This window comes from Cantharellus anzutake (assembly GCF_015039405.1).
Source record: "Cantharellus anzutake strain C23 chromosome Unknown EI90scaffold_177, whole genome shotgun sequence".
In the NCBI taxonomy this organism is placed as follows: Eukaryota; Fungi; Basidiomycota; class Agaricomycetes; order Cantharellales; family Hydnaceae; genus Cantharellus; species Cantharellus anzutake.
The window spans coordinates 2,639-16,507 of record NW_024067127.1 but is presented as its reverse complement, the minus strand read 5'-3'; the positions used below and the strand labels follow the sequence as shown (position 1 = coordinate 16,507).

At 48.4% G+C, this 13,869-nt stretch overlaps 6 protein-coding genes across 6 annotated transcripts; 3 read left to right on the top strand and 3 right to left on the bottom strand.

Annotated features, from left to right (window-relative positions):
• Positions 1 to 2,014: 2,014 nt before the first annotated feature.
• On the bottom strand, positions 2,015 to 2,636 carry EI90DRAFT_3137008 (uncharacterized protein; the record flags this gene model as incomplete). The annotated part of the gene is made up of 2 exons (XM_039064827.1): positions 2,015 to 2,025; positions 2,081 to 2,636. 2 exons carry the CDS (start codon positions 2,634 to 2,636, stop codon positions 2,015 to 2,017), a joined length of 567 nt encoding a protein of 188 aa, XP_038908163.1.
• Positions 2,637 to 2,700: 64 nt separating this feature from the next.
• EI90DRAFT_3159824 (uncharacterized protein) lies at positions 2,701 to 3,571 on the top strand (the record flags this gene model as incomplete). Its single annotated transcript, XM_039066250.1, has 3 exons — positions 2,701 to 2,914; positions 2,996 to 3,143; positions 3,217 to 3,571. The coding sequence occupies exons 1-3, from the start codon at positions 2,875 to 2,877 to the stop codon at positions 3,569 to 3,571; spliced, it is 543 nt and encodes a 180-aa protein (XP_038908162.1). The 5' UTR covers positions 2,701 to 2,874.
• EI90DRAFT_3004386 (histidinol-phosphatase) lies at positions 3,492 to 4,825 on the bottom strand. Its single transcript, XM_039056364.1, has 3 exons — positions 4,603 to 4,825; positions 3,954 to 4,547; positions 3,492 to 3,895 (listed from the first exon to the last, which is right to left on the bottom strand). The coding sequence occupies exons 1-3, from the start codon at positions 4,756 to 4,758 to the stop codon at positions 3,668 to 3,670; spliced, it is 978 nt and encodes a 325-aa protein (XP_038908161.1). The 5' UTR covers positions 4,759 to 4,825; the 3' UTR covers positions 3,492 to 3,667.
• Positions 4,826 to 5,207: 382 nt separating this feature from the next.
• On the top strand, positions 5,208 to 8,108 carry EI90DRAFT_3092681 (major facilitator superfamily domain-containing protein). Its single transcript, XM_039062448.1, has 10 exons — positions 5,208 to 5,491; positions 5,543 to 5,588; positions 5,649 to 5,915; positions 5,971 to 6,028; positions 6,084 to 6,251; positions 6,307 to 6,799; positions 6,856 to 6,915; positions 6,975 to 7,038; positions 7,089 to 7,570; positions 7,624 to 8,108. Exons 1-10 carry the CDS (start codon positions 5,381 to 5,383, stop codon positions 7,789 to 7,791), a joined length of 1,917 nt encoding a protein of 638 aa, XP_038908160.1. The 5' UTR covers positions 5,208 to 5,380; the 3' UTR covers positions 7,792 to 8,108.
• Positions 8,097 to 10,397, bottom strand: EI90DRAFT_3092675 (uncharacterized protein). The gene is made up of 7 exons (XM_039062447.1): positions 9,735 to 10,397; positions 9,606 to 9,676; positions 9,536 to 9,543; positions 9,171 to 9,380; positions 8,611 to 9,115; positions 8,306 to 8,526; positions 8,097 to 8,246 (listed from the first exon to the last, which is right to left on the bottom strand). Exons 1-7 carry the CDS (start codon positions 10,338 to 10,340, stop codon positions 8,101 to 8,103), a joined length of 1,767 nt encoding a protein of 588 aa, XP_038908159.1. The 5' UTR covers positions 10,341 to 10,397; the 3' UTR covers positions 8,097 to 8,100.
• Positions 10,398 to 11,957: 1,560 nt separating this feature from the next.
• On the top strand, positions 11,958 to 13,632 carry EI90DRAFT_2950628 (concanavalin A-like lectin/glucanase domain-containing protein; the record flags this gene model as incomplete). The annotated part of the gene is made up of 11 exons (XM_039055394.1): positions 11,958 to 12,176; positions 12,229 to 12,286; positions 12,343 to 12,374; positions 12,437 to 12,564; positions 12,615 to 12,630; positions 12,684 to 12,716; positions 12,775 to 12,861; positions 12,927 to 13,032; positions 13,080 to 13,350; positions 13,404 to 13,543; positions 13,598 to 13,632. The coding sequence occupies 11 exons, from the start codon at positions 11,958 to 11,960 to the stop codon at positions 13,630 to 13,632; spliced, it is 1,125 nt and encodes a 374-aa protein (XP_038908158.1).
• Between the last annotated feature and the right edge of the window lie 237 nt (positions 13,633 to 13,869).

Sequence of the window (13,869 nt, the reverse complement as noted above, 5' to 3'; positions counted from 1 at the left end):
TGTAACAGCCCATCTCAGGGCACAATGCTGCTGTGGGTAAGAAAGTGTATAAAAGGAAAGGCAGGTAAGTACAACTTGCCTGCTGTGGGTAAGAAAGTGAGAAGAAGGTTACTTCTCACTTTCCCACAGTGGCCACAATATGAGGAAAACTTCCGGGGATACCTGGAAGTCACATGAAGGTAGGATCCGGGGACCGGAGCATGCAGCACATGGATCATGCGGTGCGGGAAGTGCACGCAGGAAGTGGAGCAGGTCCGGATGCGGGTCCGGGTCCGGGCTAAGTCAGGGTATGTGCCCTGACAAGTCTCCCAGAACCCAACTCTGTAACAAGACCTCTCCCTGATTCCACACCTGACTTGAGCCCAACTCCAAGTCTGGTGTCACCACCCCCACCCTACATTCCTTGCACCGATGTCCCTTTGTTTATTTGTTTACTTGTCTATTGTTTGTTTTGACCTTTGGTGTTAGAACATGTGGATTCGGATGACTCCGGAATGGAATCGGAGACTTAGCGTGGAAGGACCTTGGCCTCAGCGACTCATGTGGAGCGCTGTGCCATTGCTGGTTGTCCTGGGGGTCCCTAATTTCGGATCTAGCAGAGGGAAAGTCTCTTGGGGGGAATTCAGGTCAATTTCGGACTGAGGTTACAAGTTACTAGGTACATTGTATATAAGGAGGGGTCTGGAATCAAAAGGAACAAGGGTAGGATGAAAGGAGACAAAGGGAGATGGAAAGAGGAACAACACCGAGGGTCAAGGGTTTGACTCAATGGTGTTTCCCAAAGGAGGAATGAAGGGCCAAGGCCCAAGGAGGAAGGAAGGAGGTTGGGAGTGGGGAATGGCTAGCTGACTGAATAGAAAGGAAGCAGCAGCCCAAATAGGAATGAGGGAGAATAGCAGAATTGAATAGGACAATGCAATAGTTGCAAGGTCCGAGGTAAGTCCAGAAAGTCCGAACTTGGAAGTTAAACTCTGGAATATTGGCAAAGGTAATTAAATGGAATGAGCTAACCAATACAATGGGTATAAGCGGAGGTGGGGTCAAAGTCTGAGGTCGGAGCTAAGACCGGAGGTTCCGGAGACGGAAACACAAACGGGATTCCGGAGTGGAGGTCCGGAGTCAGGAGCATAGGTTTTGTGTACTCATCTGGAAGGTGTCGAGGTTGGGGTCGGACCCAGAATGTTCCAGAGTCGGACCAAAGGTGGTGTCAGAGCCAGAGGTGGGATAACCTCTTGGGAGTCGGCAAGGAGGAGGTGACGGAAGGGAAGTAGGACTCCGGAAGTCAGGTTCGGAGTTCCGGGAGCCCGGAGCGGAGGTCGGGATTGTATGGATATGACATTTGGCCATTGCCAGCCACTATCCAGTCTACTCCACTCTTTGCTCCTATTTGTTTCCAGACCCCTTGGCCTTGGCCTGGGTCCACTTCCATTCATTATATCTCCCTTTATATATCTGGTATGATACACTGTAGTACCTTGGTTCTAATATTGACCAGATCTCAACTTCTAATTCTTCCCCCAACAAGGCAACATGAAATGAAGGGGTGCTTGCACTAACATCAAGCCCAATTTCTGCACGGATATGAACCCAAAGCTCATCCAAAAGAAACATGCCATCACTCTCAAGGTGGGTCTCAATGTAAGTGGTGGCATCCCCTGGGAAAACACCTAGTCATTCAACTCTGAAGCACCAGGGATATACTATTGTTGGTGTTCCAGCAGTTCAGAATCCTGTACACTAGAGTTTTGCTCACAGAAAAAGTAATACGGATGCTGGGACCATCTAGCCAGAGAAACGGGATACACAGCTTTAGGTCATCACTCAGGCAGCATGCAAGAGGCATGTTGGTTATCGTTTACGTTCATCAACAGCAGGCGGCTGAACGTAAGATTTGCGAGGGTCATTTGATAACAGGTCCTAAGAGTTTTGCTCGCGCAAATTTTCCCTGATAAATTGGTTTTCGCTGTAAGTCCCAAACGTTACAGTCATCTTACAAACGCAATGTGTGGCACCACTAGTCTTGGCCTGCGAAAGGGCTCGTATTAGAGGGATCATCGCGTCATGGGGCCTGATTGCTCACCATGGGTTTGCAATGTGGAGCACATCTGGTGCACATGTGTAGTCACTTGGCGGAGGTGTGCTTCGCCATCATCCTCGAGTATGTCTAATCCCCACCACTTCGCGGGGGCCCTGTCATTCACCCTGCTTGCGTCTTTTTCAATAGCTGCGGGGACTATCCGCCGAGTTGCACGATCGTACGAGTATACGCAAACACGGGACCCGAGCGCACTGATCCCGTATAAAGTATCTATGCTAACTTGTTCAGCGAATGATTCGAATCGTTCCCTCATCTGATCATCGGCGGCGGCACGATTTGCAATGGTATCCACATGCGAGGAAGGCTTGATCTCGATGAAAAATACCGGATGCTTATTGTGTTGCACGATAAAGATGGTCGTGAAGTCTACGAATTGCGGAAATCGAGGGCGTTTGTACTGTGGCACCACCATGAAATGAGAGCGACCAGGAAACAGTTCACCCAAGAGGCCATTATAGGGACCGTAGTACTCGCTCTCATCGACGTCACCCCGAGCCACCGTGCCAAATTGCTCAAGGGTGTGTGGCGGCCACGGCATAGTGGCAATGCAGAATACAGAAGCTTTCTGGCTGATCGGCATATGCCGTACAGCGATGCAAGGAGCCGTTCCTCTTGCTGAGTCAATGAGGAATTGATTCAAATTTAATCAGCGGAGGAATGACACCTGTCTGGGAAAACGGTGGCCCAGTAGCCAGAAACAACCTTGAATCATCTGTTGGAACCTCATCTAGCTGCATTGCGCCGGAGTTGGCCGAATATATTACATCATAAATCGTATGGATGGCATTGTCAAGAGGGCGAGGAAGGCTGTCTCAGGTGAGCGAATCGCCCATAAACATAAAGTGATTAGTACAAAATTATAACACCAGCGACCGGCTGGACGACAGCAGGATCAAGCAAGACAAGTCCCAGATAGTTGGGATGATGATGAAGACAATGTCGAAGACGAAGAGGACAACTCATTCGTAGCGGGGACATCTCAGTTCCGCAAACGTCCTTCTATTGAAATGCTTGCAGATGGGATACACCAAGGGGCATGGGATACGTGAGTACTTAGTGTAACACTGTTCCCGCGATACATCCGAGTCGATCCGCAATCTCTCATTTCCTTTATTAAGAGGTGGATCCGCGCCAATGCCCACCGTCATCCTGGGTGCGCCATTGACTGCCGGGAGCAGTCTCCCGCCTCCATCCGCTCTTGGACCGACGATGCGCATTCTAAAGCGGCCTGTTCAGAACAGTTCATCTTCAAGTACGGACTCAGTTAGAAGCCCCCAGAGCTTAGCAGAGAGAGAGGCTGCCTATGCGGTGGCGCGCGAGCGGATATTTGGTGATTTCAGTTTTAAAATTTCTCCTGTTGCGAAGGATCATCTAGAACCGTCTGCAAACGATGAAAAAAACGTCAAGTCTAGCTCTACGAGTCACACTCCTCTTCCCCCTAGCTCGACCGACGATAAGGCAACGGTTAGTTGATTGTATCTATGCTAGTATGCATTTGGGACATATGTGTGTTGGTCACACCTGCTGATCTTCTGGACACGACATTGGACATGGGTAGCAATAAATCAATCAAACTTGCTTCCAAAATGGGTCTTCCCACCACAAACCAGTCGATGCGACGGCTCTGACTTTCCTCCCGCCTCTATTGCACACCTGGCTCTGTTCAAGATGGTAGATTGTTGGGACCTCAAGGACATCGTGCAGATAAGCTCTCAGTCTGCTGTAGTTCAAGCCAATGAATTCTGGTCCATGCGAATCGTCTGAGAGAGCGAAACGGCCGCCATGGTCTACAATGAGCTTCTCGATGCCGCAACCGATCAGTGAGATGAGCATAAACCAAAAGTAGTCAAAATACCCGCGCAATTTCCTTTCCTGGGTAGGCAGTGTCCCATCCCTTTCTGAACGCAGCTGAATTTGCCTCGAACAGAGCGCCGTACTCGATTGCATATTGAACGTTTCGCATAATTCGCTCCCAAATGGCAGGTGTAGAACTAGCTGAAAAAGTGATTGAGGGATTGTACAGTCGGAAAAGGTCGAAGTGGCCGATAATTTCAGGATGAAGCCCTTGCATGAGCTTGTACTGGGAGTCTAGATAAGAAATAATCAAATCCTGGTAGTTTTGGGGTATGTCTTGATTAATAAGGGATGCCGTGGTGGAATCAGGAGCATCCGACCCTCCAAACGAACCCAACGCCCTTTCGAATGTCTCTCTGTCGAAATCTATGGGGATCTCGTTGACATGATGTATAGACCCCACGATATAGTCACATTTATCTCCATGTCTGGCAAGTAGGTTCTCAGTCATAACAAGGTCGAGGTCGGTAATGTAGTCTGTTTCGAGGCCCACGAGGAACGCTGTCGCGGAGGATGAATGTTCCTCTCGTACATTATGAGCCTCATTGACAAAGGTATCGAACGCGGAAGAGAGGTCTTCGATTGATAGATCGGACTGCAGGTCCAAAGTTCAGCTTCTAGCAAGTGAGATGCGGATGAATGGCCATTACTTCCTCAGGATACAGATCTCGAGTGCGATACCGCGGCGCGTGTTCAGTCAGGCCATAGACACTGAACCCTTTTAGTACCGCGGCTTGCGCGACTTCAGACAGCGCTCCATTAGCATGTCTGCAAAATTGACCTGAATGAGAATGGTGAGAGTGCATGCTGTTGTTGCTGTTTGTTCTGGCCGACTTTGTACTAGAAATGGCTGCTGCTTAGCCCTGCCCTCAGTGCTTGCGATAAAACTTTTTTGCGTCCGGTTACAGCAATCAAAACATAAATAATCTACATAATCACCGATACCTATGTTGACATGAGTACCCCTAGCATTAATGGGCTCCAGGTATGGAGGGATGATCAAGAATAAAGAGTGTTAGCTAAATAAAATGCGTGAGGATAAATTGGTTCTGATAAGGGTTTGAGCATGAGAACACTTCTAGATTTTTTTAAAAATGATTATAGGTGTTGAGGAATGGATGGAGAGTCTGTCAAATGAATGAATGTGAGCAGACTCGTACCCAGTAGTTGGGAGCGGAATGATCTAGAAAAGAAAAATAATTACATAATCGGTGGCTGGCCGGAGTTCCTCGCTCGGCCGTGGGAACGTGGTTGTCGCACGGCCGTGCTAGCGCGCTGTTCTCCAACAGAGACCACATTACTTACTACACGCTAGAAGCACCTCCTCAAACCTCGGCTTTACTCGCATCAAACGCCTGATCCATCGTGGATTCCGAGGCGACGTCACATCGCATTTGGGGCACGTGAATGTGAGAACATTGGGACACTATGGACAGACCTCTGTTGCAAGATCAGCATTGCGACACAAGCAGAAAGGTGCCTAAACAGATACCGTTAATCCGGTATCTGGTCCCATTTGTCGTAGCGACGTCAATTGCAGTAAGCACTGTGCTTCCTCTATTACACGGTCGTTGACTTGATTACGGACAGCGAGGCGTTACAATTGGTCCGCGGGTGGAAGTGTATACAAAAGTTGGTGAGTATCGGGGTTTTTTCATTACGCTATTTATACTCTATTGGGTTATCAATCTGATAGCCTGCGAAAAGCAACAAGAGGACAGCAATGCTTTGGCGTTCGCAAGCATGATAACGCCCTCCCAGGGCCCTATTTCAACGTCCATTGCTAGTCACCCAATGGCATCTATCAGTTACTTCCAAGTGACACAGCAATCTCATCTGGAGCAATCTCAGGACTGCATTTCCGATGCGGTAGTTCGCGCGAGGGCGGCAACGATGCAAGCTGTGGCTCTGACAGCTGGTGGAATTATGAGCATTTTAACGTCTGGTCTTTGGGGAATTTATGGTGGGTTATTCCGTGATGGGTTCTAAGATATGCAGAAGTAAAGCCCTTCTTTCAGGAGATGAACACGGACGAACTCGGGTCATGACTACTTTGATCATTGGATTCTGGATAGGGCGCGTTATTCTACCGCGCATGAAATGCTCTCCTCCTCATCTCCTCATCTGCTAGGGATTTGATGTTTGCTTTAGCGTCCAGCACTGGATCCGGCGTGAGTCCGTTGATAAAGAGTGTCCTATTGGTGTCGGGGGCAGCGGTCGAGGGCCTAATGGGCAGCTGGGCGACCTTTTTCGCTGTAATGAACGCATATATTTCGGATTGTACAGAGCCAGAAATCAGGTATTGACTTTCTCCCATCATGATGCAATTTTCCTCCACTTCCCAAAGTCTCTAGGGCGACATTCTTCTCAAGGTTCCAAGGTCTTCACTTCGTTGGTAATTCGTTGGGCCCAGCTATCGGCTCTGTGGTCCTACGAGTTTTCAGGATTCCAGGGCCCGCAAGGGTACCAACGATTTTCTACCTCGCTTTGGCGACAAATATGATCAATCTCCTTTACGTACTCCTCATACTTCCCGAATCCGTCTCCAGTGAGGACCAAGATTTCGCAAGGAAGCAGCGGGCGAAGGTGGAACGGCGGCAGGCTGTGACTAGTGAGATAGCGGACACCTTATTAATACCCAAAAGATTGTTCTGGAAGCTGAAACGTCAGTTGAGGGAGGTGCTTGCCCCTCTGGCAGTCCTTCTGCCAAGACGGAACGATTATTTGGACATGAACGGATCGGAAAGCTATCCGAATTTCGGCTCGAAGCCATATGCATCAATTTGGAGATGGGACTTTGATCTCACTTTTATTGGGCTCGCTTTTTGGTGCAACTTCCTCAATATGGTAAGAAGTTGCCTCGAACACCCTTCCCTTTATTTCTTACAGCAAGTAAATCATAGGGCGTCTATCCGAACAAGTATTTGTATGTTGAACATATCTTTAACTGGGAAACGGAAAAAGTCAGTGATTCTCAATAAAAAATTGCCACCTGTGGGATGACGTTGGGGTACGCTCTCAGATCGGGTATTATGTCACTGTCTCATCGGCTTTGCGCTCGTTATGGCTTGTGGTTTTTTTGCCAAGTGAGTCTAAGAATCCCGACCGCATTGAGCCTGCTGACGTTTATCGCAAGCGATCATTCAGTTCTTAAAACCAGTACCGGGTCCACCCACTCAACCTGAACCTGTCTCCTCCCGAACAGGGGCAGCAGCCGTTGCCGCTCGTAGACGAATATACCTCCTCCCAACGATCTACTTTGATCTTCGAGTGGCAAAACTATCTCTTCTAATGGATGTGATGTCATTCACACTCACCAGCATCATTTCTTCTGAAATTTCATTCATCGTCACGTCTCTACTGAGCTGTTTTGGTGGCGGAATGGCGCCCGCTACGCAGAGCGTGGCTCTCGCGTTGGTTGATTATGGAGTCCCCACCAAATCACCCCCCTCGAATGGCTCCATACACGATGAATCCTCTTCGGAGACAGGTGAATATCAACAAATCTCAGAAGATCAAGAGGGACAAGAAATACAGTGGGGCACGGAGGTGGTTGCTCCAGGTCAATTTTTTGGCGCTATTGGTGTCCTTCAGGCATTGGGTCAGACAGTCCTTGGGGTGTGTAATGTATATCACCTTTCATACTTTCTATCACTGAATGTCCGATGCAGCCGCTCATCATTGGTGAACTATACGCTCTCACGGCCGGCTTCTTTCCGAGAATGATATTTGTCGCGGGTGCCATTTTACTTTCTTGTGCCTTCATCTTCCTTAGTATGGTGCGCCCGGCCAAAATTCGGCCGCACGCTCTCGACGTCCCAGCCAATCGAAGGCAGTGATGACATCACGGCTTGACACCAATCCTCGAATTCGTACGCGTACATGCGCGTTACTCGCACAATGTGTAGAATCCGACCAGCAGATATATAGTAACCACTCTGTAGGTGGATATGTATCAGGTAACTGGGGTTGCCGATATGGGCTACAGAAAGATGGCAGACTGGCAGTAATCGATAAATCGATAAATAGTAGCGAAATAATCATCTGTCTCTCCTTCCAGGCCAGCAGGAAAATGATTGTGCATTATTCCTTCAGCGAACCATGGGTTAAGACAAAGTTGGAGTGCCTGACTTCCGCGTACATCTCAGTCACTTCTCGTAATCATGTTTGAACGGATCAGATTCGAAGACGACTTCCCCACTCTTATCCCATATTTCAAGGAATCCATTTTGCCGATCACGATTTACGAAGAGGATCTCGTCAGTAAGGCTTTTTTCGGGCACGTCCCACCAGGCTAACAACAAGGATAATCGGTTTCCCTTCAGAATAAGGGGAGAGGGAATAAAGACGTACGATTGTACTTTTCATGCTGAAAATGAGTATAAAGGCACTCGAGAAGATAAGGGTGATCTGTATACGAAAATCTGTGCAACTTCGTGCGGGCCAAGGAAGGAAGGCCACCATCGGCATCCCTCACAGCATGAGAATCCGCAGAGATATCAGCGAACTCGATGGTCTTCAAGCGCTCCACACGCTCTGTGATGGGTCCTCCTCGTTCTCGGCGCATGACGTACCTGGCGTCCAGAGGGTGATAGATGACCGGTGAGAAGACAACCACCCAACTTGAGCCCCAACGTCTCAATTCAAAGGTCACTCACCTGACGCTATCAGCCCTCCCGAACCCCTTGCCCTTCACTAGCTCATTATCAACTGCGTACGAAACCGCCAACTTCTTGTCGAACCACGCGAGTTGATAACTCCCATATCTGATCTCAACTTCATATTCAAACCCTCCCTTAGAAAATTTATGCCAAGACCTGCTGCCAGCGCGATGTATTGATGAAAGTAAATGTTTGTGGTGGGTGATATGGAGTAGAAGTCTATCCCGCAGGTCCGTTCTTAAGGAAGGGACAGTGTGTTCCACTATATGTTCACTATTTGGCTGCTCTTTGTCTGGTGGAGGCCTTGTCCTCGATCCACTTGCCTCGCTCGCCAAAGGCGAATTACGAATAAGGAGCCCATCCGAAAGGTGATGAGCGTTTATGACAGAATAAGTGCCAAGCTTTGGCGAGGAAAGGTATGTGTCGTGATTGTTCATGGCGTAAAAGGTAAGGAATGTGAGGTTTTTGTTCGTAAATGCGAAATGAGAATATTCTTGTTCCTCTGTTCACGGGAAATCAGTAGGTATTCTGAAGGGGACAAGAAAAAAAGTCTTTGCCAGCGTCTGAGCCTATCCATCTCCCATCCTTCTCAGCAGCTCTAAATGCCTCCAGGCTCCTTAAAGCGGGGTATTTCAAAAATTCATCAACAATACTCTGGGAATGACGGAAGAAGCAGAGATGTCCGGGAAGGTATAAAAGGATCTCGTCGAGATAGGACTGAGCGGAGGCTACGATGATGTCAAACTGAGGCGCCAGATCCCATGGGACTGATGGCGAAGTAATCAGTGTGGGTTAGCAGAACCAGAAAAGGGGTATAATGGACATACAGTTTCGCTCAAAACTGGATTCAATATGCGAATAAGACATAGAAACGGTAAGCGATACACAACGACTTACTTCCCCCACATTGTATCCAGGTCACCCCAGCCCCTAGCAAAGGTCATGATAAGAAACCTCAAAAGTTCGTCAATGAGCTTGACCAAGGACTGTACCATATTGGAGTATCTGGGTGAATGTAGTCATGGAAGATGGCAGCCCTGAAGGGGCGAAAATGAGACGAAACCTGATTGGTCAAAACGCATGTTACGTCCAAGCAAAAGACATTCCTGGAAAACACATACCCTATCCCAAACCCCAAACTTCTTCAAGTCGCTAGTCAACTTCACGAATTCATCCTGACTGCATTCCCATCCGGGCAGCCCACACAACCACCTAGCATGCCTTTCGTAATAGTCCTCGAGAGAAAAACATACTTCGCGAATATTCGAATTATCTACTTGAGGAGCCATGGGGCCGCAATCAACTCCGTGTCCTTCTCTGTCGAATTTTATGAGAAGCAGGTCAATTGTCGGGTTTGCTAGGACAGATGAAAAGTAGGTGTTCATGTATACGGGTGTCTTGCCGCCTGTGGGACTCCACATGACTATCATCGTTATAGGAGATGGGCTTTTTGGGCGGTGAGGGTACAGGACCTGGCTGCTCGACGAGTGATCATCGCCGTGGAGTGGCGGCAACGCGTCTTTGAGAAGATATGCTGGTGATTGAGAGTCCTCATCAAGAGTCCCTCCGAATAATGAAATGGAATTCTCCAGCTGGGGACGAAGAGAAGAGAAATAGCTCGAGTTGACTGATGATGGAGGTGTTTGAGAAACCAGAAACAAGACGATGACGAAGAACAAGGAAAGGAAAGGAGCTCTTCTAGAGCGCAAAACGAGAGAAAGAAACATGATCTGTGCAATGTATGGCTTCTAAGCGCCAAAAGACTAGTGTTGGTGGCAAGCGAGGTGGCCTGTAAGGTTGGGGTAAGAAAGGAAGAGTGTGTTGAAACAGAACTTATAAATAAAGTCAATTTGGCGTTGCATGCTGTCATGATGTAATTGAAATTGCCTGCCAACGAATTCATTCAACGGGATTGTAACTCTAATTTTCCATCCATGGTTCAATCTCATCATCGAGCTGATAATAAGTAAATCATGTTGAAAATGTGAACATGGGCGACCAAGACGTGCTTTTTAACGAGGACAAAGACGAAGCGTCCAGCGCCGTGGATTATCACGCCCCCGTTTCCGCGTTGCCGTGGCATCGTCCTGCCTGGTCCATTCAATTGGTACCATGGCTCCGAGTGGTTGCAATTGATATGATCATACCCACAGAAAGATCGAAGGGCAGATGCCCGTCCCCGTTCGAGAGTATTGGAACACCTTGGAAGTGAAAAGCAGAGGGCAGCTGCATATAGCCTTAAAAGCACTGGAGCACTGGAGCGCCTCGATGTTGCACTCACTTCTGTGTTTCCCCCTCTCCTCTTTGTACGTCTTACATACTTAGGATCCCAGCCTCTACTAGAGTAGATGTACGTCTGTGCAATATTGCTGCCATCCTTTGGCCTTCTATATGGTGCGGTTGTGGATGTAATATAGATAGTCAACATTTGATATTTCCGCGAATGAATGACAGTCATTCAGTTCCGACGGAGCCCGAGGCAAACCCTACCTTACATAATCAGCGTTCACCTCGTCATCCCTCAAGTCCCAGCGGGGGCCTTGTCGGAAAATCCTCCGCTCCCACGGATAAAAATTATCCTCGGTCCAAGTCCATACCCGGCGCAAATACCATGAGGCCGCCTTCCTGTTTTTTTTTGCACACGTCGGCGAAAATCCCTCGATAGTGTGTGGCAGGTCAGGGTCTGATCAGTGCCTATAATAAGGAGCAGTATCAACTACCAAACGCTCATTTTCCCCTTCCCCTCGTTTGATAACATAATGTTCACGTTTACTGTCACTCTTTTTACAGCCTTCTTTCTCTTGTCCTCTTTCACCCTCGCGTCCGAACACGCCCGCCGTAGACATGGTTCAAGTTTTGAAGGGCTCCTCGGCGCAATGAAGCGTCATCACCCCATTAAACCTCCTTCCAACCCTCGGGCCAACGACGATCCCTGGACCTTTGTCGGATGTTTCAGCGGGAATAACACCCTGCTTCAGGACATCGCCCTCACTTCGACCGTAACCAGCCTCGCTTCCTGTCAGTCTACTTGCTTTGAAAAGGGATTCAATTACATAGCTTTGGGGAGTGGACAGCAGTGTCACTGCTCGAACAGTATAGACAAAACTGCTGTTGCGTCTTCCCTTCTGCCCGAGGCAGGATGCACCACCCCAGCTTCACCCGGTTTACCCCTTGGGGGTACAGTCAATCTCCTTAGCTTATACGCTCGAACCAGCAACATCTTTCCTTCTCTCTGGCCGCGTCTGGGCTGCTTTACCGACACAGGCAATCCTCCTGCACTTGGCTCAACCCCCCACAAATTTCCGCTCAACTCTCCTCTCACTTGCTCGGCTCTTTGTGCTTTCATGGGGAGCACTTTTGCTGGGCTTGAAAATGGGGATCAGTGTTTCTGTGGGAACACCATTTCGTGGACAGGAGGCAACGCACAACCAGTGGCTGACAGTGAATGTTCGACGCCTTGCCCTCTGCTCAACATTGGTACCTGTGGTGGAACGAACAGGATTGAGATTTACGCATCTCCTTCATATGCACTCTCGAGTCCGTGGGATTTGAAGCAGAATTATGTGAGTACCAAGTTTGTGGAATGAATAAACGACCGATTTTAGTTGTTTCCAGGAGGGCCCGACTTTCTTTGATGAGTGGGAGTTTTTCACCCGCAGCGATCCTACGCATGGTAAATAATATCAACGAAGAGTGTAAGTATGCTTGTTTCTCACCTTGGACTGTTAGGTGCCGTGAACTACAACAATGCTGCATACTCGGTATGTTTACACCCCCGCACCCCCCTACTGTGCCGTTCTGATCTCCATTCATGAATGTTCAGTGGTCGAAAGGTCTGGTATCTATAAATGGTGCTGGAAACGCGATCATGAGGGTCGACACCACTCCCAACATTACATCCAACCGCGACTCTGTTCGGATCTCGACGATCATGCATTATGATGGGGGATTGTGAGTACCTGTCCTTCTCTGTACAACCAATGCTAACTTCAGCTGTCTAGAGTCATTCTCGATGCTGTGGGCCTTAAAACATACTTTATGATAGCCGTGTTTACAAACTCCTGCGATAGGTTCATATGCCAGTTGGTTGTGGCACTTGGCCGGTGAGACCCTTCCCAACGTGGAGGCCTAGGTTCAGCCCTAACCGGTGATCCCTCCCAGGCATTCTGGAGCTTAGGAACACCAACGTGGCCGGTCGATGGCGAAATAGATATCGTCGAAGGTGTACACTTTGCTCAACAAAACTTGGTATTGTGTTTTCCAGTTGGAATACCTGTCCTACTTACGGAAGGCTGATACATGGTGCCAAAAAGATGTCTATTCACACAGAGAATGGATGCACTATGCCGATTGATTTCGGTGGTACTGGAACTTTGACAGGCTCCCCTAACTGTGACGCGCATGCCAACTCAAACACTGGTAAGGGTTTATCCTCTCGCATTCATCTCACTTTAAATCTTTATTAGGCTGTGGCATCAGAGCCTCGGGCCCAAATACTTACGGCGAGGGTTTCAACTCAAACGGAGGTGGTGTGTACGCCATGATTTGGGACGACGCAAGCGGAGGCGAAGGTATCAGGATTTGGTTTTTCCCCCGTGGATCTGTCCCGTTTGATGTCTCCACCGGTGAACCTCAACCGAGTGGATGGGGCACACCCCAAGCCAGGTGGCCATCGACGAGCTGCAACCCACCTGATTTCTTCAAGAGTCATATGCTAGTGTTTGACACTACGTTATGGTACGTTTCTCCTGATAGTCTTTATTCAGGAATCTGATGCTGGTGTGACTTAGTGGGGACTGGGCAGGGGCGGCGGACATATGGAGCTCTCCAGTGAACAATGGCCAAGTTGGTGGTAGTTGTGCTACTCGCACTGGCTACTCAACTTGCGTCGACTACATTCGTGCAAGAGGAGAGGATTTTACTAATGCTTGTGAGTGGGCTTTTTTCGACACCGTTGACGCAAATTGAGTTGTATGCGTTACAGATTGGGAAGTTAAGAGCGTTAAGCTCTATCAATAGAAACCATGCTTTACTAATACATTTACATAAACATTTAAGGATGAATGTCTAATGTATGCTCGTGCAGTTGTCCACAATTTTTTCTTTCATCCCGTCTCTTCTACTTAGATCACTACTATACATGTTTTGATTCAAGTTGGCCATGCATCCGTATATATTTTACGCATGAAGAACCTTTATATTTGGTGTGCTTCAGTAGTACTATCCACTTCTGTCAGATCACCGACCCAATGATAG